Source organism: Capricornis sumatraensis, chromosome 11, assembly GCF_032405125.1.
Source record: "Capricornis sumatraensis isolate serow.1 chromosome 11, serow.2, whole genome shotgun sequence".
NCBI classification, from domain to species: domain Eukaryota; kingdom Metazoa; phylum Chordata; class Mammalia; order Artiodactyla; family Bovidae; genus Capricornis; species Capricornis sumatraensis.
The window spans coordinates 99703960-99730102 of record NC_091079.1 but is presented as its reverse complement, the minus strand read 5'-3'; the positions used below and the strand labels follow the sequence as shown (position 1 = coordinate 99730102).

Below are 26143 nucleotides of genomic sequence, written 5' to 3'. Positions count from 1 at the left end.
CACCGTTTTTAAGGACTTGGCACATATTAATTCATTACAGCTTAGAATAATCCTATGTGCTAGGTAATATTATCTACATTTTAAAGAGAGGTTGAGGCCTTAGATAGCTTCTTGGAGGATCACATGGCTGGTAAGCAACAGAGGCAAAGTATAGAATCCAAGTAGCTGGTCCCCCCGTCAGGTTCTTAAGTGCCATAACTCCTGGCCCCACAGCATGAGCTAGAAAGAACATATACGTATATATCGATGTACGCTGTGTGCACACGTGTGGTAAGCCACTCAGTTGTGTCTCTCTCTGCAACTCTATGGACTGTAGCCCACCGGGCCCCTCTGTCCATGGGATTCTCCAGGCAAGAGCACTGGAGTGGGCTGCCATGCCCTCCTCTCCAGGGGATCTTCCTGACGCAGAGATCGAACCTGTGTTCCTATGTCCCTTGCATTGGCAGGTGGGTTCTTTACCATTTGCACCACCTGGGAAGCCCATATACTATGTATATATATATACATATTTGCATGTTTTATATATATACTTTGCCTATTTATCTACATATTTTTGGCCACACTACGGGGTATGGGGGATCTTAGTTCCCAGACCAGGGATCAAACCCATACCCCCTGCTGTGGAATTGCAGCCTTTGCAGGGAAGTCCCTGAAAAGAATGTTTTAGAAGACTTAATGACACGCTTGGGTCACCTAACTTATCCCAGGAACTCACTCCTAAAATTCCATTTACCAAAAGGCTAAGTAAAAGGTGCAAGCAGAATAAAAAATAATCCTCCCCCCACCCCCATTTCATTCACCTCTTTGAAAATAAAACAAGGCAAAGCTGGGTTCTGCAATCTGGGCATCTGTGTGCCAAATTGGGGTTCTCCTCTGTAGGCTTTCAACAGTCAAGGAAACATATGGTCACTTGAGGTCCTTTGATGAGCAGAATTCTGCCATATAAGTGAAATGTTCAGAACAATGATCAGAAAGGACAGGGACAGAAGAGACTCTTGAGATGAAATAAGGGTTGTTTTTTTTAAAGCCATTGTCATCGTAGCAGAGCTTGAAAGCTTTTGCAGAGAATGTCTTGAATAACATTTATGGAAAGAATAATTCTGACTTCCAGATGTGAAAAAAAAAAGTTGCAAATATTGGGAGATTTATGGTAGGGTATGGGTAAAGTTTAAGGTGTCTGAGCTAATATACTCTAAAACCTTTTTCTTCTGTGACCAAAAGTCAAAACATGTTCTAAGCCTCTTGTATTTTCCTCATTAGCTATGGATCACAGCCACGAAGCAAGGGGTGAGCGCTGGGACATTCTTCTGGCCTGTGTAAGTTACCTCTGTTTTGTCCATGTTTGTAAGATTTCAGTTATGATTCAGTTTAAGGAATATTCAGTTTTATTTCATTTAAATGTAAATGTTAGTATAGACCAACTTATGAGTATTTTCTGACTCAAGATAACCCTCCAGGTATTTTTTGGGGGGATCCTCTCTCTTTTTCCATCTCAGTTCTCTTTCCCTCCCCTGTCTCTCTTTTCCCCCATATTTTCTTAACAGGATGGAAGGAGGATTTTTCTCTTTCACGTCTAGTCAGCCTTTAGATTCTTCTGTTCCTGTTTGTAGATTTTTGGTAACTTGGCACCTAGGGAATGTGTATTTCTCAAACTGTTTATAGCTGTGATTTATTACAACATTCTATATTTATTTTGGTTCATAACTTTAAAGATCAAGTGTGTTGTTGAACAGTTGATGCTGTAGCCCAGAGATTGGAAACTTCAGACAGGAGACCAAGAGGAAGTCTCTGTTTCCCCCTCATTTTCCTGCTGAGCTCCAGGGTTTCCTTAATAAGAGAAAAGGAACTGCTTCTCCTCCCCACAGAGGTGATGGGGCCGATTAGTAATGTTCATGAAACAGTCTTAAGATGAAACTTACCTAATAAAAGTGTCAACATGTTCATTATGTTTGAGGTTCCTTAGTAAGAGAAGGAATCTGTTTCAACTTTCATGGGAATTTTGTTCCCACTGAGATGTTCTTTCCATCTTTTTTTTTTTTTTTTAAACCACCTAAAGCTGTTTCCATATTTGCCTCTTATGCCGTAACAAATATCTGACTATTCTGTAACAGTACAGTGCTGAGAGCAGTCACAGGTTCAGATTAATCCAGAATGGCACCGTCTATATTCTCAAAATTCAGGAAGAAAGGTAGCTTTTTCAGATTTGAAGAGCTAAATTGAAATTGGGTTTGGTGATTTGAAGCTAAAAGACAGAGAGTATCCCTTAAAAGTCTCCCCCTCTCCTTTTTAAAAAGAGATCTTCTTGGCTGAGAAAATGTGCATGTTAGAAGTGACATGTTGATTTACCAGCTTAATCTTATGCATAACTTTTTTTAACCCTTGGCTGTCATTGATACTTATAGAAGTGATTTCTTCTTCTCCATAACATATTTGGCTGACAGAATGAAGAGGCCCCAACAGTAGAATTAATACTTAGTCCTCACCTTACCCCCCGAAACTGCTGCAGAGCTTCATTGAAAAGGCTTAGTGTTCCGGTTCTGAATGGTAATTTTCTCCACCCATTTCAAACCTTATAAGAAGGTAGCTTTTGTGTGCTCCAAAGACGCCTGTAGTTTTGCTTTGCTTCTCAGACTATTCTTCTTTTATCTCTGTATCCTGGAAGTGACCTGGTTTCATTTTCTTTCTTTTTTAAAAAAAGTGTCTTTAGAACTTAAAAAAAATGGTCACACTTCCAGGTATTTATTGGAATATATGTCAAGGAAATCTATACATCATCCATACTGAAAATTTTTAAATTTAAGCAGATTCAAACGATAGACTTAGACTTTGAAAGTCATCTTTTTAACCTGGTTCCATCCTGCAACCTAGAATTAGCCTTGCTTTTCAAATGATAGTATTTCATTTCAGAATCATGCTCAGCTGTGTCTCCATTATGTTCTTTTCTATCGACTCATGCTCAGAGCAGGAGTTCCCTTTATGTATGTGTCTCAGATTGATTCCAGTCCCAGCTCTGCTTCGCAATAGGTTGCTGACCTTGGACAAGTGTTTTAATCTCTTGACAAATCAATGTCTTCATCTTTAAATGGGAACGATAGTGTCTTCACCCTAGGGCATCATGAAGATAGAATGAATTAACTTACTTAAAGTCCTTAGTAGGGTACTTAGTACATAGAGAACAGCCAACAAATGGTACTTGTTTTCTTATTCACATTATCTCTTTCAACAAGGACCAGACAATGGCTATCTATATGTAACCTAAGGTAATTTGTTCCCCTTTAGCACTAAATTCCTCATCTAGTTCATCTTCCTTTTTTTTTTTTCCTATTTCCTTTTCTTCTTCTACTGTGTCTAATGTACTTGGTCTCATGAGAAATTCTGTATCAACCAGTAATGGGGAAGACAACGGCGTGAATCCCTTTCTGTCTGGAGCACAGGCTTCCTTTGTCAGATCTGTGGGTACTGTGTCTGCATCCGATTTTAAACATGGCTCGGGGCCGTGTCTTTTCTAGTCTCTGAGGCTTTTTCATAAAGGCAGTCTTAGATCTACAGGGAAACTTGGAGACCACTCTGTGTGACTCCCCACGTCTGTGATCAGAACGCCAAGGCTTAGAGAGGTGAACTGTTGTGCCCAAGGTCATGATTTCAGCGGATACTCAGAGTCCCACGTGCTCATCTCACCCTCTTACCACGCTCATGCCCTCGCCCAGAAAAGAATGATCGCCTGCTTATCTCTCCAGGCAGAGAATGGTAACTCTTCCGTATCGGTTTTTTTTTTGGTAGGGGCATCTTGTATCTTTATTTATATTCACACAAATGCCTTGAATGTAATATGCTTTTAACAGATATTTCATGAGTGAGTGTATCATTTCTGTGAGCCCGTGAATCCAGAGCGTCTCTGGTGGCTCAGATGGTAAGGAATCTGCCTGCAATGCAGGAGACCTGGGTTCAATGCCTGGGTTGGGAAGATCCCCTGGAGAAGGAAATGGCACCCCACTCCAGTGTTCTTGCCTGGAGAATCCTATGGACAGAGGAGCCTGGCGGCTACAGTCCACAGGGTCGCAAAGAGTCGGACACGACTGAGCGGCTCACACACACACACACACACACACACACACACACACGCACAAATCCAGTCCATAACGATAGAAGCTCACGTTTTCCAATGTGCCAGGCGCTGTTCTAAGTGCTTTACATTGATTATCTCTTAATCCTACAACCACCTTGTAAGATAGCTCACTCATAGAGCAACAAAAGGGAAAGCAACTCGCCAAAGTCACATCGCCGATGCAGACCTCAGCTGATGTTTCCCCTCCTTGTCACGCACCCCATCCAAGGAAGGCGTCTAAAGGGTGAGCATTCTGAGCTTGAAACAAATTCTATTAATCTGTATTTTTCCAGTAGCATCCAGTGAGTCCATCAGAATCCATCTTTATGACTTAACCCCAATTGCATAAAATAAAGCAGCTTGTAGGTAGGTAGTGAAGTAAGGCACAATGAAAAGACTACGACACTCGCTTTCCTTTTAAGTTAGGAAAGAATTCAAAATATGTAATTATTTTGTTCAGATACAGGGGATTTCTGAGTCTGAGGAATTAAATACCTCAGGCGATTAACCTGGCTTTGCTTTGCCTACTTCTTATTCAGTTATAGGATGTAATAAACAAGATCACGTTTATTCAGTAGCATTGGAATTTGTATAAACGAGAGCTTGTTTTATGGTAAACATGATTTTGTTGGGCTGGTAGGATAGTTCTGGAGGGAGAAGTGGTTAGAGAGAGGAATGGCAGGCCCAGCGTCTCTCCGGCCAGGGTGGTGGTGATGGGGGTGGGTGGGGGGGCAGACTCTGGGGGAGGCTGTTGAGTAGAGCTGCCAACGCTACGACCTACCGTGACTCTGAAGGCCTGTCTTTCCCCCGGCTAGCCCATGCTCGTGTCTACCAAAACTGAAAGCTGAAATGGCTCACCCAGTATTCCATAACACATTTTTAATAGTTAATTTTTTAGAGCAGTTTTAAGTTCACGGTAAAACTGAACAGTGGGAGCAAAGATTTCCCATATATTGGCTTGGCCCAAAAGTTCATTTGGGTTTTTCCATAACATCTTATGGGAAAACCTGAACAATTTTTTTGTCCAACCCAATACCTCCATCTGTGTCCCCACACTGGCACAGCCTCCCACAGTATCAACATCCCCCACCAGAGTGGAACCCTGGTTACAAATGATGAACCTCCATTGACACGTCATTGTCACCCAGAGACCACAGTTTACATTAAGGTTCACTCTCGGCCACAATCATTTTTACTATCCACAGTTAAACTTGGGCTTCAGTTTAAATTTATTGTAAACACACTCCAATGCCTGATCTCGGATGAGGGAGCAGAAAAGTATGTTATGCTTCTTGTTAGGAAAAGAATAAGCAAATTTCCCCATAAAGACATCACTCAGCTTGTGAGCATCTTAATGTAACTAAGTCAATCCATGATACAGTGCTATCGTGCTAGCCGAGGGCTCTTGAAACGAGTACCAGACTGAGGGTAATTATATTTCAACAGAGGAATGAGACTTAAACACAAAACTCATTGTGGATGAAGATTATACCCTTTTTGTCAGTCTCATAATTATATGTGCCTATTCTTGATAGATTTTTTATAGAGCTAGAAGATAATTTCCCGAATACCTTTCCTAACCCCTTATTTTATAGATGAGGAACTTAAAGTTTCAGATTCAACAATGTTTCTTAAGTCATATAGCTGTTTTGAGATAGCATGGTGACTTATCTTGATGGTTAATAAAAATAAGGACATTTTTAGCACTTACTGTGTGCTAAGCACTGTGCGTGCCTTTTGCCTGTCTTGCCTCAGTTCATCCTTACAACCAAGCTGTGCAGTGTCTGTTACTATCTTTATTTTGCTAATGAGTAAACTGAGGCTGAGAGAGGTCAAAGAAGTCTAGAGGTCAAGAGAGGTTGTACTAGCAGAAGGCAGACTGAGGATATAAGTCCTGGTCCCTTGCTGGCCATAGCTAATGGCTTTGCCCACTAAATAGCAAGGGTTCCGAGTCCGGGGTCCTTTTTGTCTGCAGCCAGGCCTCTGTGAGCAAGGCAGATTCTTCACTTGACTGTGAATCAGAGTTTCCAGTCTTATCTTCTGTGGCCAAGGCTGAGCAACATGACCTGTTGCAAATAGAAATGGATGTTTAAACACTAATAGGAAAAGGGATCTTTTACTTCTGTGAGGTGAACACAGATGGTGGTAAGTAGAGAGCCGTTGGCCTGGGTGCAAGGGCAGGAGCTGGTGGAGCTTCCTCCTAACCTCACGCTTACTGGTTGCCGCCCCACAGGGTGATCCCTCACGAGCGGAGGATACTGACCATCCTGCAGTGGCTGACCCTGCCGGACCATGAAAGGTATCTGTCCCCTCCCCGGCTCCCCGCTTCTTCCTTGAGTGCATTTCTGTCTCAGGGTGGAGCTGGGTGAATAGCTCGATGGACTGTGCAGGAGGGGCGCAGCCGAGGTTTGCTGTTGTTACTAGTTTTGCTGTTCTGAGCCTTAAACGTGACCTCCATAAGAGGGATTTAGGGCACAATGGACGCAGGTTATCAAGGACCGTTTAATTACATGAATTACTCCAGCTGTTAATCCTGGTCACCACAGCAGTGCTCGAGGGAGTTCTTGGCTTTGGCAAATAAACCAGCAGCATCCCAAGAATCGGGAAAGCATGAAGACTAACTTTTGAAAAGGTTTTATTTTATCAAAGTGTAGTTGATTTACAGTGTATTAGTTTTTACTGTCAGAGAAGGCAATGGCAACCTACTCCAGTACTCTTGCCTGGCAAATCCCATGGACGGAGGAGCCTGGTGGGCTGCAGTCCATGGGGTCGCTAATCAGACACAACTGAGCGACTTCCCTTTCACTCTTCACTTTCATGCACTGGAGAAGGAAATGGCAACCCCCACAGTGTTCTTGCCTGGAGGATCCCAGGGATGGGGGAGCCTGGTGGGCTGCCGTCTATGGGGTCGCACAGGGTCGGACACGACTGAAGCGACGCAGCAGCAGCAGGAGCAGTCTTTACTGTGCAGGACGGTGACTCACGTATGCATTATATGTATGCACACACACGTTCTTTTTCATGTTCGTCCCCATTATGGTTTATCACAGCATGTTGGCTGTAGTCCCCTGTGCTGTATATATAAACAATCCTGTGTAAGCAGTAAGGATTGCTTATCCATTCAGTAGATAATAGCTTGCATCCGCTAATCCCAAACTCCCAATCCAGAAGACTGATTATTTTCACTTGAATGGAGTTCTTTCAGGCTGCAGATTGCATGGCCCCGTGAACTCTCACTGGGTTCTGTTATCTTAGGGATCAGAGACCTGAGTTTGCATTCAGATTTTCCTCGTGAGTTTTTATTCCTGAAGGTGGTAACCAGGTAGTTACCACAGTGGGGGCGGTGTAGAGGGTGGTGGATGTGGAAATAATAGAAAACAACAGAAAAAAAAAAAACAACCAAGAGAAAGACTTTTTCATGGTAAGACGAACCGTGGTTGGGTGATCCACTCGATTTGCAGGGTTGCTTTGGTGATGTGCAGGGGTATGTGGCGCTCTCTATTGTGTGTGGTTTGGGGGAGATTCTGAACCTTCTAATTTTCCCGTAGGCCTTCAGTCTATGCCTTCTATTCCGAACAACCTGATTTCTCTGGACACAAGTATGGCCCCTTTGGCCCTGAGGTTAGTAGCTTATCTTCTGCCTGAGAGCCTGTGTCCCTGGGCCATGTCGCCTACTGACCTGATTTCAGGATTTGCAGAGTCTCTTAGCGTGCTGGTGTGTGTACGGTGGATACAGAGTCAAGGAACTGCAAGAGTGAAAACATTTAAAAGGATCCTAAACGTACCTGTTTTTCTTACAGGAACTTCATTTCAGATTGATTTGGTATGCAAGCATATCCTAAACTTGGTGTTCATAGGAGGGTGTTCCTGGCTTCCAGCTTGCTGTTCATATATTCCAGCCTCTTGGTGTTCATAGGTTCCAGTCCTGCCGGCATCAGTCAGAAGACGAAGGACCGGGAAGGGCTGGCCTTTGCCATCACTGGGATAGGAGTGGAAAAGAATCTAGAGATGGAACCTGCAATACAAGGCAGTGCAGCTGAATCTTAAGCCCCTTAGCAAGGCTGTGCGGCTCAGAGAAGATAGGTCAGCTCAGTAGCCTTTGCAGGTACAGGCAACCTGGAAAGCACAGTAGCCCTGGACACGTTTTTATTTGATGAGTCTTGGCATAGGTGCATGCCTGTGAGAGCATCACCAGGACCAAGGCTGTGCACGTACCCCTCACCCCCTAAATGGAAACAGATTCTTAACTGAGAGAAAAACACTATTGAATGAATCTGTTCAGCAAAGCAGTGTGACACCCTGAGAGCAAACACTCAGGAGTTTTAGGAGAGCAATTGGTTTGTGCGGTAGTGTCCAGTAGGACTTCAGATTCGGGAGGTGGGAAAGGCATGTTGAGATGTTATTATGCTGCCCTTTTATCAGGTGATGGAAATTCTCCCAGGGCTTTAGCATAGATCATTTTAAAATATGATGGGGTTTGGGAACCTAAATCTTTTAATATTTTAAATGTTTTCCACCACTCTTTCTTCCTGAGGTGGTGAGGTCTACATCAACATAATAAAACTTGATTTTGGATGAGAAATTATTTCACAAACTCTTTGATGATGGAAAATACCTCCTGTTCTCAGAGAGCCAATGGCAGCACTGTTGGCTGTAATTAAGTTTCCCATGTTCAGCATAAGATTGACTAAGGAAATACAGATAAGTGTGTCTTGGCTTAAGTATTTCTGATCAAAATGCAGGATGTTTGAACAAAGGCAGTAAATACTGAGAACCATAAATACTTCTGAGTGCTTTAGCATCAGTTCAGTGGTGGTTGCTTTAAGCACTGGAAGCTGGCGGCTACGTGAAACATTCTTAGTTTGCCTTAAGTCACTGAAGTCATGTGAGTCCGAGGCTCTTTTTCCTGTTCCTTTGATGTTTAAGCACTGCGCATGAGTATGAGACACAAATGATTCAGTGAGATGAGCATCTGCATACATGAAACACAGAACTTCTTGCCACAGCAAGCATGGCCGTTTTATCTTTAGGATGATTTTCCTTGAGATTAATCTAAAGTGAACAGAAGGAGCCGCATTTTATTAAGATGTTAAAAAAAAACACAAAACCCAAGCCCTAAGCAGTTCCATGTGCCCTGATTAAAGGTTCACTTTTGCTTGGATAATAGTATCCCTAGAAGACCCTGTAACAGAGGCAAACAGAGATGGGTGTAGCCATTCTTTAAAAAGCAAGAGGCTGGTACTTCAGGAGGCCTGCTCCAGTTGCCTGGCTAGTAAGTGAAGTTGGAAATGGAACTTCTGACTCCCAGAACAGAAAACCATTAAACTCTCCTGTAGTACAGGAGACAAGCAAAGCGATCCATTAACAGCCGTGTTCAAACCGCACAGAACATTTTCTTTATGTCAAAAGGCGGCTTTTTACAATACAGAGAAGGTATAATTCTTATAATTTTCATTTCCTTAAAACTTATGAGGCTTGGCAGTGAATGTTGTTTATCCACAAACATCTCTGGATTTCTCATATACATAGTTAAGTTATAATTACTTACTTGAAAGTGTGTGTGTGTTGATCGAGAAATGAATTAAAAGCTTTTTCAGTCTACCGAGCAGCGATAAAGCATAATACAGGATGCTTTAATTGGGTGTAATGATGGTTTTAGGTTCAAGATTCTCAGAAACATATAAATCTTTTTTTCCTCAGTATTTCTGAACTGAGAGTTAGAAGGATTCTTGCTATATTCTTTTTAGTATTAATGCTTCTTATAATTGGGATATTCTCATATATCCACCAGGTAAAGCATTTATGATGAGATGTTGGAATGTACCTTCTGTTACGATAACCTGAGAACTTGATCACTTTCTTCCCTTAAGAGGAAAGGGGTATTTTCATATTTCAACTAATTCTCATTTGGTTCGAGAAATCTTATTTTTTACTGAAAGAAACACAAAACAGTTTATACTTTTTAAACATGAAACCAAAGCCAGAAAAACCTCTTTTGTGTGTGTGTGGTAGACAAAATTGGTTTATCTACCTAGTAATACATATCTCTCACTTGTCTTTATAGAGCATGCAAAGACTATACTAGCTGAAAGATTAGTGTTGAAATCAGTAACATGCTGTCTTTTACCTCTAATGAGAATATACCTTGCATCTGAAATTCAAACTGACTCAATCTGGCAACATGCTTTGTGCTCCAGAACAGCAGACATTTGTGCTTTCTTCGCCTGATATTTGAGTATACCTCTTTTCAGGATGATTCGTGAAGGTTATTCAATGAGGTGACCACACACGGGGCTTGTAGCTCCAAGCAGTGCCATACCGCTCCTGGTTTCATAGTGTAATGGTGAATGTTCTGAAAACATGCTTGCTTTTGGTTTCTGGCACAGCCTTTTCCTCTTTGAGCTTCTGTGCTTCTCTCCGTGACTCTTGGTTCGGCTGCTCTTCAGGCCCGGAGGCAGAGCTTTGGCTGGCTAGTTACTACCTTCAGACGGCAGAGTATCCTTCTGAAAAGCAGGAAAATGTGCCCCCTCTCCTTCCCATCCTTTTAATAACCTCAGGCTCAGTCTTCTAAAGTCAGACTAAAGTATGGCTGGTCAGTGAAAACTTAGCTTCCGTCTACCTCTAACATTCAAAGAAGGAGATACGTGCCGTATAATCCCTGGATGGAAACTCATTTTGACTAAATCCCCTGCTGCTCCTCTAACCCCCTGCAACCAGAAGGGCTCGTTTCTGGAGTCTTTGGAATGTTGAGGTCTCTTGCAAATGGCCGGGGGTCCGATGGGCAGACTTGAGCGCTAGCTGAGTGTGTTTGGTGGCCATGAAATGGTAAGCTCTCTTTTCCCTTTTGCTTCTCATCTCATGGGGACTTGGCTGAACCGGAAGCATTTAAAAAACCAGCAGACCAAACCAGAGTCTGGGGAGGTGCTGTGTCTGTCCATCCTCCGCGGGAGAGAGAGGATGGGACGGCAGCGCCTCTGCAGTGCTTGCTCTGGACACAGTGACGCCGCATGGCACACGCGTCCCGGGGACACACTAACATCGCTCCTCCTCTGCCCCTTCTCGCATCCGAATGATTCTCAGAACAGTCCCCCCGAGAGAAATCAGCTAGGAGGACGGCAGGCCTTGCTGCTTCAATTCACCTTTGCACCATCCGCAAATCAGGGGCTTATTTTTCTCCAGTATTTGGAAGTCCCAGAAGGTTATCTTCTTTCCTCAATTTACGTATCAGCCTTTAACACCCAAGAGATTTTCCAAACAAGATGCATAGAACAGTCGCTACCTTCCAGACCACCACCAAGAGGGGAATTTCTAACAGAGAGAGGATAAGTAGACTCTTTCTTGATATAGATATACTAAGATGAAGAGATCTTGATGACTTTTTGCATTTTATCTAATTTTATGAGAGAATTTTTTTTATAATGACAGTTCTATTTATGATTATTTCTTGGCTTGGAGTTCCTCTCTACCAGAAACCTAAATTATCAGTGTGAAACGCTCTCCTGATTTGTGGAAATATCAGTATATTCATGACCAAGGAGGATTGTTTGGTATTTATGTTTCATTTCATCCTTGGTTTAAATTTTTTTTTCCTGATCCTTTCCAAGGAAGGTGACAGTTGCATGGATATATTTGGTGGTCTGAACAGATACCTGTCCGAATCTGACTTGAAACTACCTCCATGAATCCCTCCGCAGCTTGAAATGACTGAGTGATTAGTATTTATTTTTCAGCGAGCACTTTATAAGTGGAGAGGATTTCATAACCAAGGACCAGCCTCTCCATGACGCAGGAGCTGTGGAATACAGAACTCTGTGTCACCTTCAGGGGTATCCACAAGTAGGCTCCTCAGCCAAAAGAGATCCACATGGCCAGATACTCTTCAATTATATTCTCGTTCTCAGTGAAGAAGCTACGCCAGCAGCATCGAGTTCAATTTAGGAGGCTTCTCTCTGTAGAGTTCCCCAAATCGTCCCTCATACCAATTTCTTTTTTAATCACTTCAGAAGGAGTCTTAGTTTGCTTTTTGTTTTTTAACTAAGACTTCACTGACCCTAGATGGCAAAGTGTGAGCTTTATTATCTGACCCAGAGGGACAGACAGCTTCTGAGCCCACACATCTCTATCCGCCAGTACAGGAGAGTAGTTATGGTTCACCTTTTACTCCGGCTAAGCGACCTAAGAGGAAGGTTACCCCTAAGAGGAGACAGGAAAGACCAGTTACTCCTCCAAAGAAAAGAAGAAGGAAAGTTCATAGGATGGACCATTATGCCGCGGAAGCTCGTCAGGACAAAGTAAGTTTATCCATCGTTCCAAAGCTTTGTGGCGGGCAGCCCTGGAGGTTCCCTTCAGTGCCCTGGTTTGAAAATCAGCTGAGTGCATTTCAGAAAACATTTGGTGCGCCATCCTTGGCTTTGAGTCCAGAAGAATCCAGTACTTCAGAGGTTAGCACTCATGTGAAGCGTTCTTGAACTCTCAGCCAAAAACAAACACCCTCCTACTTTCTTTAGAGTTAGTTGCCCCCAAACTAGTATGAACATTTGGCTTGAACGAATGTTAAGAGAGCTGTTGGTTTTGCTTGCACTTTTCCACAGAATTTGTCAAAGGTGTTTGTAACCTTGGTTCTTGAGAACAACCCAGCAAGGTAGTTGGGGAAATCCTCAAAGACGGTGTGGATTAGGTTAGCGGCCTGTTCCGAGTTCAGAGGCGGTCTTAGGGGACAGACGGACGGAGGTGAAACAGGAGAGAGGTGGGGAGAGGCGGGCGCATTTCCTTGTAGAGACGTGGGCGGTGGGTTCTCTTTGCATCACCTTCACAATAGTCTCTAGGTGTTTCTTTTCCAGACACCTTCAGATACTGCCAAGGCACTCTTATTTATTGTTTGAACTGATGACTGAGAAGTAGGTTCTGGGTTTTAGCCTGAGTCATCTTGTCGACCAAAGGAAACTAATCTGTTGCCAGGGGTTGATGTGGGTTGTGCATTTGGCATTTCTTTGTCTAAGTGAAGGTCTTAGAGGAGAGCATGTTTTCCTCAGAAGCAAACGCCACTGTCCACCCTCCGTTAGTCAGATTGCGCGGCATACATCGCTCTGAAACTTTCACTTGTGACTTACTCCTTGAGACAGAATTTGAAATACTGACTTCTGTCGTAAAGGAAAACCAGTTTACACCTTGACTTTACTGATGACATGATATGAGGAAAGATCTTGAGTCCTCTGAGAAGATGCCAATGGAAGATAATATTATATGTCGTAGGAAAGACGATATGCGGATCCCTTCTGTTCTTGTCGGAGACATCTTGAGTGGATGTGTGTGACTGTAGCTCAGTTGTCAGAGTCAGCTAGAGTACTGTCAGGGGTTTGGCTGATGGGGTGTTTCTTGAAAATCTTTCTATTGCCCAGAGCCGAGAGGGACGTCCCCAGTACCTCTAATATGTGGGGGCATTCATGCTATGAGGCTTCCTTAGTGGCTGAGACAATAAAGACTCTGCTTGCAATGCAGGAAACCACGGTTCAATCCCTGGGTCAGGAGGATCCCCTGGAGAAGGGAATGGCAACCTACTCCAGTATTCTTGCCTGGGAAAGCCCATGGACAGAGGAGCCTGGCGGGCTACAGTCCTCGGGGTGGCAAAGAGCTGGGCCCAACTGAGTGACTAACTGTTTCACTTTCATGCTGTCAGAAACTTCCATTTGAAGCAAGAACATGAGAGATGAGTTATGATTCTTACGCTTTGGAAATGTTCTTTGGAGAACTGAGTTTTCATTTTTCATTAGGCTAAATAAGAAACTTTCTAGAACAAGCTCAGTGACCCACTTCTGTGCAAGTTTGGACTCTTGCAGGTTTGTATCTTACGCATGATTAGCCTGAAAGGGACTAAACTGAGGAGTAGCTTGTTTCCTAGGAGAGGACCTTCTCTTGAGAATCTGTTGTCAGAAATTAACAGTTAAGCTTTTTTGGAGCGTTAGATGGGTCTCGTTGTGTTAGTGGTGGTCTAGTTTGGCATTGTCAGTGAAAGGTTACCATTTAACCCGAGAGCTGCTTTTGATTCCCTTGGCCTCCATCTTCTTGCCTTGGTTCAAAGCCTAAGTGATTTCACTCAGGGATCAAGAAGCTTAAACTGTCCATCTGATTTTCTGCTCACTCTCAAAATTCTTGGACTTAAGGAACATTGTTATATTTTAGAAAGGCCATTTTATTTCTAAAAAAGAATTGCCCTTAATATTTCAATTTTTGTATCAAAGAATCTTGAAAGGGCTTGGATGAGGAGAGGTTTAACTTTCCTTAAAGAGCACAAATAGAAGCGCTTAGAGCAGGTTTCCGTTTAGAACGATGGGAAAATCTCCCTGGACAAAGCTCTGCCTCTGGGCCTGAAGTTTTCTTTCCAGCATGTTTAGAAGATCAAGGAGAAAAAAAAACCTTCAGGGACTAATTTGCTCCTTTTTCCAGATGACCAATCCTCTGAGGGACATTGACAAAACCGTGGGGCAGTTAATGGACGGATTGAAACAACTGAAGCTGCATCGCTGTGTGAATGTCATCTTTGTTGGAGACCATGGTGAAACTTTGTTTCCTTATCTAAATAACATTTCTGGTGGTGTCGGGGAATCCCAGAAATCCCAGGTTGTTTTCCTCTGCTTCCTTCCCCCTTTCTTTAGGATGGGGAAAGAAATTGGACCGTGACTCAAAACTACGAGATGACCTGAGATAACCCTTGCGTTCATGTCAGTCAAAACCAGGGACTTCCTGTCCTTTCTTCCAAAATCTGTCTCTTATTAAAAAGTTGCAGGGCATTCCCTGGTGGTCCAGTGGTTAGGACTTGGTGTTTTCACTGCTGGGTCCAGGCTCATTCAATCCCTGGACAGGGAGCTAATCTCATAAATCTCGCAGCGCAAAAAAAAAAAAAAAAAGCTGCAGACAGTTCCCTTGTGATAGTAAGAGTTTCCTCTGTGAATATGACATATTACTGCTAATCACAACCCTAAAAGGAGCTCACATGAGTCACATGGCTAAACAATAAATCTAAACATGATGAAAAGGTGGAGACATAGGCTTCTGCTATAGAAGTGGCATATAACGGAAATTATTTCCCTGCATTCACTGAGTGAATTCTAGACCCAAGCCAGAAGACCCTGTTTCAACAGAGACGACTGTTAAAGAGAGGAAGAAACAGTTTAGGAAGCAGTTTTCTAAATCACTGTATAAAGGAGAAAAATTCATGGATCAAGAGCATCATAAACATTGTATGTTGATAGAGCTGGGGGAGGGATGCATCAGAGAGCATTCTTACTTCACAGGTATGCAGACCGAGTTCCAGAGAACGCCTCCTGGATTCCAGAACTCGAAATTTGAAACCATGACTCTGGAAAACGGGCGGCTCCCTTCTAGGAGGGTTTAGAAGAAGAAAATTGGTTGAGCCGGTGGTTCTATTAAGATTGGGCAAATAAATCTCCCCAATCAAACTGCTGCTCTGGGCCTGAAGTTTTCTTTACAGAATGTTCTAGAAGATCTATGAGAATTAAAAAAAAAAGAAAAAAGAGCCCTTGGATTAACTTGCCCTTCTGCAGGGACTAAACGTGACTGTCTGCAGAACCGTGCCCCAAGAGTTTGACTTGGTGGAGAGCTGCAGAGAGGATGGAGAATTTGGAGCCTGTGGCACAGCTGATTCAACTTAACCCAGAGGTGTCAAGGGCATTTGGTCACATGGTGGAGCCAGATGTCTAAGAAGTAGATGGGTTCCAGTGAGTCAACACTGGAGCCTTGTGAAAGTCTTGGCTAGATAAAATTTGTGTCTTGCTGGTGGGAAGCCTTCTGAAATGGCTTAGCTTCTCTTTCTTAGAAGGTAACATTGTCTGGCGTTTCAGAGTCCAAGCTTTGGAGCGAGAATGGGTTGCGTTGGAGTTCAGATTACACTGTGCCACTTAAAACACTCTCCAAGTCAGCCTCCTCATCTGTAGAATGAGAACACCGACACCACCGCCAGAGTTAGCCTGGGGGGTGGAGGGTGATGATGCTTGAGAAGCACGTTGAAAGTAAGAGAGATGCTTCACCACTGGGATGGCTTACGTGACTTAGAAAGGGAGACAGTGGGAGATCTTTCTAGCCTTCCGTTCATATATACTTAGAGACTTGCCCTTCCTGGGGGAACACTGCTGTTTAGTTGACACTGTACGTGCGTGCCTGCTCAGTTGCTCAGTCCAGTCCAACTCGTCCAACGCTTTGGGACCCCATGGACTGTAGCCCACAAGACTCCTCTCTCCATGGAATTTTCCAGGCGAGAATGCTGGAGTGAGTTGCCATTACCATCTCCAGAGGATCTTCCCAATCCAGGGATTGAACCCGTGTCTCCTGCGTTGACAGGCAGATTCTTTACCATTGACCACCTGGGAAGTCCTTAGTAGACATTGTACTAGAACATATAGCTGTTCATTGTTTTAATTTTTCTTCCAGAGATTTTAAATGTTAAAAGGCAAATCTATAGCCCTTGTGCTATGTTGGGATATATTTTTCTATCTATATTTTAAAACAATCTGGGATTTTTTTTTTTATAAGGATTGTATAAATAGATTTTCCTTTGAAGATCATGGTTACTTCCTTCCAGTTTGTATTTAAAAAAGGAAGGGGTCTGACTCTGGGATCCCAGAAGGTGATAATTTAAATTTTATTGGATCAGGACCACTCTATATTTATTTATTCTAGAACCTTAAGGTATCCTTTAAAAAATCATTTATGTTCCCCCTCCTAAAGAATATTCAGATAGTGAATTGTACAAAGCAATATATTAAGCCTTTCTAGCTTCATCTCATCTTGTAAATTCTGAAATCACAATGAAGTTCTCTCCCAGCCTCCATGATTTGTCATTCTAAAATTTGAGTTTCTTTTTATTTATTTTTTATCATTGATCAAGGAAATTTTTTGATGAGAGGCAGGTAGCAAATCCTTGGTGGGCAGATAGTATTTGTTGATTTAAAACTTCGCTGCCTAGCCCTTTCTGCGTTCTAGCTGCTAGCTTTCAGCTGTACCTGATTGCATTGTTTACAGCGTAATTTTGTTTTTCAGTTTGGGTGGTCACTGGGGTTGACCTTTTTCTTTCTCTCTCTTGTTTCCAGCATTGTTTGTTCAGTAACATCCAAGGCCACCAGTGAAGGCAGAATGAGGATTATGTACTCAAGTCGGGAGATGTATTAGAGAGAGAAGAGAGTTGGAAAATGAGATTCTTATACATTCCAGTGATTTGCATCACTCCCAGCTAGAAAGAGTTTAAAGCGATTTGGGATTTTTTTTTTAACAAATAAATCTTCTTCATCATGATCTTTTTTTTTTTTTTAAAGATCGTGGCTGCTCCCTCTGTCTTGTTGTACTTGCTGAATGACTTAGAATGTTAACTGAGACGATGCATTTGCAGCCTTCTAGCGCTGCAAGATGATACGACTCAGTCAAAGTCTGGAGAAAAGATTATATAAAGAAGCACTGAAAAGAAGTCAAGTTGAGAAATCTCAAGAGAGGGAGCCTTGTGCCTGAATATTATCTTTAGTGTCTGTGTTGAGATTTTAATTTTATAATTGCCTGAAAATACTTTTCCCCCCTTTCCCATAGGAATGGAAGATGTCACCTGTGATAGAACAGAATTCTTGAGCAATTACCTGACTAATGTGGATGATATCATTTTAGTGCCAGGAACTCTAGGAAGAATTCGACCCAAGTTCAACAATCATGCTAAATGTAAGTTGACTCTTGAAACACTAAGTTGTTAGAATGGTAACATAGTGGAGTGAGACGGGGGTTGTTCTCTGAAGCTGGACTACTTGGGGGAAAGCCTGGCTTTGCTATTTCTTAGCCGAGTGAACTTGAATAAGTCACTGAAACTCTAAACTTCAGTTTTGTTTTTGTTTTTTTTAATCTGAGGGGGAAAAAAAAAAGTGGTGATAACAAACAACTAGCTCATAGGGTTGTTGTGAAAATAAATCTATGGGTATCACTTAGAATAGTTCCTGGCCCCTGGGAGCATTATATAATTATTTGGTCTTGTTTTTATCATGTGGAAAATACACTTAATTTGAGGCATGTGTATAACCATAAACTTCCGTTTACAAGAGAAGAACTTTCCAACCAAAGGCTCAGGCTTCCTCTTTAGCTGAAGCTACAGGGTTAGAACCGTCCCCAGAGCCTGGAGCTTCCTGGGAGCCTGGATGAAGGGGATCTCACCTTATGGAAAGTGAGTGACAGAACCCAGCAGGGGAAGCTATGAAGCCCTTGGAAAGCGGCAGCTGCTCTGAAAGACTAGAATAAAATAAACAGGAATAGTCTTATCGCTTCTGTTTTGCACATTGGGGTTGTGATAAGTCACCAAGGAGAGTTTTGACTCATGGGCTAAGAGGTTTTAGATGTTGCCCAACCACCTAGCTTTTGAGAAGTCTGTAGTTTTATTAGAGACATGCTGCATTTTGGAAAGAAAAAAAAAAAATCCTTTAGCATTTTTAGCCTTGGGAATAAGAAACCATTGGCACCAAGCAGAAAGCTTTGGAAAATTAAAGTTTTTCCCAAACGATGCTCCTGAGTCAACACAAACGGGAAGCGTTCCAAGGTCAGCTCCAGGCAACGCTGAGAAATAAACACAGTGTGGGTGTCTCTGCCCTCTCTTCTCCGCGCCTTCTCGGTCCTCTGTGTCCCCTCTTCCCTGCTCATTTGAGATAGGCTGGCCCTCGCCAGAGTGACCTGCGGGTGCCTCCTGATTTAGCATTTGCTTTCTAGGGCTTATGCAAGAGACGTTTTGTCTAAAGATATTCAAGACATCTCTAAAAGTAATCGGAAGGTTATTTTGGGAGGGGAAGAAAAGCTGTCCTGGGGCCAGTGAAATGGTAACTACCAATAATTAAATGTCTTGTATCTTAAAAACACGCCATCCATGTTGTGAGAGACCGCAGAGCAAGCTGGGTGAGAGCACAGACGGCGGCGGTGGGCTGTCTGGGTTCGAGTCTGAGTTCGAGTCTCTGCCAGCTGCCTTACTCTGTGACCTTGGGCAAGCTTCCTAAACACTGAGCGTTCGTCTCTCACCTGTAACATGATTATTGGGAAGGGTAAACGGGAGATTCTCTACTTAGCTTCTCTACTTATCACTTAGATTAGTGCTGGGCACATAGTCAAAGCAAAATAAGTGGTAGTTAAAATGATGTTTTCAGCCAGATATATACACATCTTACTGAATCCTTCCAATGGCCCCGTGTGACAGGCACTATCATCTCCTCTTATAAACAGTAATAATCAAGGCTCAGAGAGAGATGAAGTAATCGGCTAAGAGGGCGGCAGTTAAGGAGTGGCGGGGCTGGGATTGAAACCCAGGTGCTTCACTGACCCTTAACTACCACCCTGTCCTGAGGCGTCTCTCATTCTCGGGGAGCCGGCAGCGTGAGAGCTGAGTGTTTCCGGATTGGAGGCTTGGTGTCCCACACGTGGGCTCAAGCTTTTGTTGTTTCCTAGAAGTTCTCTGGGATTTGTCTGAGATAATGATAATTTTTCTTCATTATCAAAGAATATGAACTCACTCTGTTTGGTCCCTTTGAGGACTGTGGTTTATGAGGTCACCGAGTATAGAGGTTGAAAGCATGGCTTGCCAACAGGGTCCCGGTTGGCACATTCCCCCCCCCCCCCCCCCCAGCTGCTAAATGCCCACTGGCTCAGTGAGGGCCCCCAGCAGAGCTGTCGTGAGTGACCAGAGACAGTGCCTATAGTGCTCTTACAGAGACTGCACGTGGCATGGATGCGATCTGGGTTAAGGACTGTGGCTACCATTTTTACTTATCTCCTTGCCACTGAAAGACGCAACTAAACTTTAAGCCCAATTTAAGTAGAAGGGAATCCACATTTATCCTTAAATTTCATAGCTTTAGAACTAAGATTCTGAGCGTTGTCTTTGCAGAGTGCCTGTTTATGCGGCCAGGCAAGCTTGCTCGTGTATTTGCACCAGTGTCCACCAGTCTTTGCTTCTGTTTACTAGCATGTTTATTGCACGCTGACGATGCCCCGGGCCCAGGGGACACAGCAGGAAATGACAGGCGTGACCTGCTCCGCGGGTGTTTACATTCGGGGGACGGCTCCCTCCTGCCTGTTTGTATCTCTTCCGAACGCTGCTTTCCTTTGCTGCTGCTTCTATAATGACATGCTGAAGCAAATTTTCGGAAAACAAAACAAAATCCAACCAACCTACAATCTCCTCTTTCTCCCCACTCCCCCACGCCCATAAGGGGACCTTCAGATAATACAATCCTGTCCACAGTTTACACACAGCTATTATTTGCATAGTTTTGCTTTTAGCTAGTTCAGGATATTGACTAAAATATCCTTGATTTGCTGGTAGTGAAAAGGAGGTGTGTGTGTGTGTGTGTGTGTGTGTGTGTGTGTGTGTGTGTGACGGACAAGGGGCAGCTACTCGTGTCATTAGACCTGTGATATCACTGAGGAAACCAAACTCCCTTTAGAAAAAAATAACTCAGTGGATTAGAAGATTCATCTTAAAAGTGAGCAGTCACTTGTTTCAAAGATCTGCAGCTACGCAGGGAGTCACATTCAAAGCCCCAAGTGCCTCAATATGGTTCCTGGTGTTTAACATAAACTCAATCCAGGCTCCAGAGGGACTCTTTAGGAGGACTTTTTTTTAAACTTTTTATTTTGTATTGGGGTATAGCTGATTAACAATGTTGTGATAGTTTCAAGCGAACAGCTAAGAGCCTCAGCCACACATATCCGTGTATCCATTCTCCCCCGAACTCCCCTCCCTCCCCTCCAGGCTGCCACGTGACATTGAGCAGAGTCCCTGTGCTCCACAGTAGGTCCTTGTTGATCGGCCACTTTAAATATGGCTGTGTGTATATGTCCATTGCAGACTTCCTAACTATCCCTTCCCTGCAACCTCCCCCCAGCAATCATAAGTTTGTTCTCTAAGTCTGTGAGTCGGCTGGGAGAATTTTAAAAAGCTACTTACCCAGCAACATCATGGTGCTCTGAAAGGAGGAATTCCCTTTCAGAAAAGTTGACCCAGACTTAGCAGGGACATTTACCATCGGAATTTCTACTTATTTTGATATATTTCACTTACTGAAATATTTCATCTTAAATACTGAACTATTAAATACCCACACAGAGTTTTGCATGTACTTGAAACAAAATCTAAATAACTTCCAGGAAAAAGAAAAGAATTGAGTCTCTTGCTGTAAAAATGGTCTCTCTCGGTGACTCTTGTCCACTCTTCTGAACTCTCTCCTTCTCTCTTTGAACAGATGACCCGAAAGTCATTATTGCTAATCTCACGGTAAGTGTTGTGTGCCCCGGGCCTCTGCCCTTGGAGTGACTTCCACATACTCACCACCCATGCTCGCCTCCCTGTAGGGTGAGAGGAGCGTTTTCCTTGCCGCCCTGCCATCCAGTGTGTTTATTTCCCTAAGAGCTTTCAAAAATCCTGGCCCATGGACAACAGCGGGCTCCCTAATGGTCTTGGCAGTGATCCAGAATGGGAACATTTGATCATGCCATTAGGGCTGAAAAACCTTCATCCTTGGTTAAATAGACCCTCGCACTTTCTGAACCAGGGCACGGCCCCGTTCTGTTCCGTTGTTTCCCCACCCAGATTAGACAGCTTAAAAGCGCCTGAGGACATGACCTCGAGAACCTCACTGCTCTCCCTTCTCTCTGCACCCACCCCCACCGCCTCACCCCTGGACTTAAGAGTGTTTGAGAAAAGCCTTGGAGTTTGAGCTGCTCTGGGTGACGGTCCCACGAGTCAGGGACGTATCTTAAAAACTTCTAACTCCCCTCTGTGATACCCTTCCATGTCTTCTTCAACGTTACCTAATCCCTTTGAATCTGTTTCCCACTTTTATTATTTGATGGGGGGGGGGAGGGGCGTGTCACAAATCCCATTTGCTCACGAATTAGCCTTTCCTGTGACTTAAAGCCTCCTTCAGCTTTCTGGAGAGAATGTCTTGGACTCTTCTAGAAGACTCTCCATTGCAAAATCCAATGTCCATTTATATTTCAGTGTAAAAAACCAGACCAGCACTTTAAGCCTTACTTGAAACAGCACCTTCCCAAACGTTTGCACTATGCCAACAACAGAAGGATCGAAGACGTCCATTTACTGGTGGAGCGCAGATGGCACGTCGCAAGGTACCTTGGGGACAGGTGGCCCCTGTTTCTCACCTTTATAACCATCCCCTCAGCCCCAAGGGCTTCCCTGGAGGCTCAGACAGCAAAGAATCCGCCTGCAATGTGGGAGACCTGGGTTTGATCCCTGGCTCAGAAGATCCTCTGGAGAAGGGAATGGCTACCCACTCCGGTATTCTTGCCTGGAGAATCCCACGGACAGAGCAGCCTGGCGGGCTGCAGTCCTGGGGGTCACAGAGTCGCACAGGATTGAGCGACGAGCCCTCCACTGTATATAGTTCTGTAAGACAGCTGCAGCGCGGCGAGGTCATTAGCCATCATAAAAATAAATGTCCTGACTTCCCCGGTGACCCAGTGGTTAGAAAGCCACGCTTCCATTGCAGGGGGCACGTATGTGTTGATGAAGAAAACTTGGGAGTTCAGTAGAAGTTAGTAAAACATGAAGACAGTTGAGCAGATTAGCATAAACCAAAGCCAGCCATTTTAATTACCAGCACATCTTCTCAACTGAACTTGAATGGTTGAGTTATTATACACACATATCTAATTATCCCAAGCTGAAAGTAGTTTTCCCAAGATCAAGGACTCAGACGTTTAATTTCTTTGTTTTTCCCCAAGTGCTTTACTTCAGTGCCATGTACCTGTACGTACTTTGGAAATATTTGTCTTAATTAACATGTAAGTGTTTTGGAAAACTGCTACATAACTCTAAGCAAAAGGCATCTTCCTGTCACAACAAGGAAGCTCAAATGCTTTTGACGTCTCGAGAGCACGGTTTCCGTTTACTGTTTCTAAACAGAGCTACTGCCTCGGTAAGGCTTGGCTCTCGTTAAGCTGTGCCACTGTTACATGTGTTAAGCTTACCACTCGGTTACACTTTCTAGTGGTATTACCAGATAAATTTGTTGACAGGGAAATTTGCATGCAAATATTTCTATGGAATACAGATCTCCGTTCATTGATCAAACATCACACATTTTAAAAGCGCCAGCTGGGTGTGTGCTTAGCACGGAGCCTAGGGACAGGCGCATAGAAGTGAGCCAGACAGACCTGGTCCCAGAGCAGAGAATCTTTCAGTCCCAGAGCCAGTGGGGCACATGGGCAGGTGGTTGAAGGTTTGTGGCAAATCTGCATCGAGAAGGTCTGTTGGTGCCCTTTTTCCAACAGCACTATTCTTAAATCAGGGTATGCACGTTGTTTTCTTAGACACAATGCTGCTGCACACTTAATACAGTATAGTGTGGATATAACTTTTAAATGCACTGGGAAACCAGAAGCTTCGTGGGACTCCTTGAGCATGATCGTCTCTTAATTGGGGTGGTCTGGAGCGGCGAGCAGCACCTACAGGGTGTGTCCGTGCCTGTGGCCAGTGCTCAGCTCAATGCGACTGTGAGACAGGAGGAGGGCGCCAGACCTCCCAGTCTCTTCTAGGCTGATGGTCAAGGCCAAAGCACTGGGGCAAAAAGACAGCGTCATCTTTCATCACCCTGGGAATGATGCAGTCAAAGTGGGAGGAATACGCTTGTATTAGTACAATCCACTTCTTAACAGACCTTTTTGTGCGTTGGACTTTTATCAGAGCGATTTATGAGAAGTCCTGATTGATTGTCCAATCGTTTCGCTCTAGGAAACCTTTGGAGGTTTATAAGAAACCATCAGGAAAATGTTTTTTCCAGGGAGACCATGGATTTGATAACAAGGCCAACAGTATGCAGGTATGCTCCCAGCACTATGAATTGAAGAGCATCTTAGAGGCTCTAAAGAAGGGTGGGAACGGTGGTGTGAGTAAGCTTGCAGCGCATTCATAACTGGAGGGAGGGTTGCCCCTGGATATTAGCAAGGCCTAATTGTTTTTGTTGGTTTTCTTTTCTTTTGGAAGACTGTTTTTGTAGGTTATGGCCCAACATTTAAGTACAAGACCAAAGTACCTCCATTTGAAAACATTGAACTTTACAACGTTATGTGCGGTAAGTCACTTATTTCATCAAAACCAGGAAAACAATCCGGAGTTAACATATGAGCCCCTTTCGATGTCGGAGAAAGAAATGAGGCGTCTGTTTTCTGGGATCACCTCATCTTTTCATTAAAAAAATGCTGTAATTTGCCCATCGGTTCAAGGGACAGAATATCATCCCCCTTCTAAGGCTTCTTTGTCTTGCTTCAACAGTTGACTAATGGGGAGTTTTCATGGTGTTGCTGTTGGCAGCCTCCAGCTGATCTAACACAGCATTACAGTCTGACACCACCGGTCGCGGGCCGGGTGAAGCGAGCGCTGGGCACAGCGCCCCCCCACCCCGCCCCTGCCTCCATCTCTCCCAGCGCAGCCCGGCGCACGGCTGGCCAGCTGTTTATGTGCTCCGAATTATTTTTCTTCCCGGAGTCTCTAGTTGCTGGATGAGGACAGCTTTTCCTATTTAGCAAGGGAGCGCCAGTCTGGCGGTCAGAGGGGGAGTCTGCACGTTGGGCCTCCTGGGTTCCCTTCCCCTCTGGGCTGCCGGTGCTCCCCGGCCCTGCCTCTTGGCTTGGGCCAGTCCCTGGGTGCCTGCTTGGCAGCCTTCTCACTCGCTCTGAAATCAGCCTGTTCATTTCACAGCGGCCCTTCAGGGCACACAGCCAGAGCCTCCTCTTGTCCCCGTACTTCTGTGGAGTGCATTAGAGGGCAGGCTCGAGGTTATTTATTGATCATAAGCCCCACTTCAAAACTCAGGATAAAAAGTCTCACAGAGAAGCAGAAAGGCAATGATCCTGACCCTGATGGTCCTTGGGTTGTAGCTGTCACAGACATAAAGGTGGCGAAGCGAGGCCCTGTTTCCCTTCACTCTTTCTTTGTGGGACTGTCTCTCTTGACATCAGGCTATGAAGATGCTATTTTAGAAAGTTGTTGCCAAGACCTCATCAGGCAAGGATGACTTGGGAGCTCAGAAGGGAGCCTGCCGTCTGAATTTGGTTATCCCATTTTGATTTGTGTTCCAAGTTTTCCGGCCCTTGGAAGGTGAATGGCTTTGACTCTCCTCCTATCTCATCAAAAATATTTACAAAGTACCTGGCCCTTTTCTTTGTTCTCATCAGATCTCTTGGGATTGAAGCCAGCTCCGAATAATGGGACCCACGGGAGTCTGAACCATCTCCTGCGTACCAACATCTTTAGACCGACTATGCCAGAGGAAGTCACCAGACCCAATTACCCAGGGGTCATGTACCTTCAGTCCGATTTTGACCTGGGCTGTACCTGTGATGATAAGGCAGAGCCGAAGGTAGAAGTAATCTTTTTTGTTGATCATGGAAGAGCCTGTTGGGTGTAGAGCAGTGCTGTGCGGTAGAACTCTCTCTGATGACATGCATGGTCTATCTGCATTGTCCAAAATATTAGTTACTAGCTACGTAGCTTTCGAGCACTTGGAACTAAATTTTTAATTTTATTTAGTGGCTTGTGGCCACCGTATTGGACAGCACAGGCATAGATAATGAAGAGCAAAAAATAAAATTCATACTATTCTGTGTATGGTCAAGGCTATGGTTTTTCCAGTGGTCATGTATGGATGTGAGAGTTGGACTGTGAAGAAGGCTGAGCGCTGAAGAATTGATGCTTCTGAACTGTGGTGTTGGAGAAGACTCTTGAGGGTCCCTTCTGAAGGAGATCAGCCCTGGGATTTCTTTGGAAGGAATGATGCTAAAGCTGAAACTCCAGTACTCTGGCCACCTCATGCGAAGAGTTGTCTTGGAAAAGACTCTGATGCTGGGAGGGATTGGGGGCAGGAGGAGAAGGGGACGACCGAGGATGAGATGGCTGGATGGCATCATGGACTCGATGGACGTGAGTCTGGGTGAACTCCAGGAGATGGTGATGGACAGGGAGGCCTAGCGTGCTGCGATTCATGGGGTCACAAA

The 26143-nt window shown here is 44.1% G+C and overlaps 1 protein-coding gene across 4 annotated transcripts in view; it reads left to right on the top strand.

The window, feature by feature from the left end:
- The window catches only part of ENPP2 (ectonucleotide pyrophosphatase/phosphodiesterase 2), a 129379-nt gene that overhangs the window by 72259 nt on the left and 30977 nt on the right, over positions 1–26143 (top strand). For 3 of the 4 annotated variants that reach the window (XM_068983867.1, XM_068983870.1, XM_068983869.1), the window contains exons 9-18: positions 1261–1316; positions 6339–6404; positions 7654–7726; positions 14549–14657; positions 17696–17821; positions 21373–21404; positions 22131–22258; positions 23883–23970; positions 24135–24222; positions 25325–25509. In XM_068983867.1, the coding sequence (XP_068839968.1) occupies positions 1261–1316; positions 6339–6404; positions 7654–7726; positions 14549–14657; positions 17696–17821; positions 21373–21404; positions 22131–22258; positions 23883–23970; positions 24135–24222; positions 25325–25509 (951 nt within the window). Of the gene's footprint in view, positions 1–1260; positions 1317–6338; positions 6405–7653; positions 7727–12240; positions 12397–14548; positions 14658–17695; positions 17822–21372; positions 21405–22130; positions 22259–23882; positions 23971–24134; positions 24223–25324; positions 25510–26143 lie in introns of all 4 variants that reach the window. The other variant, XM_068983868.1, reaches the window with a different exon arrangement.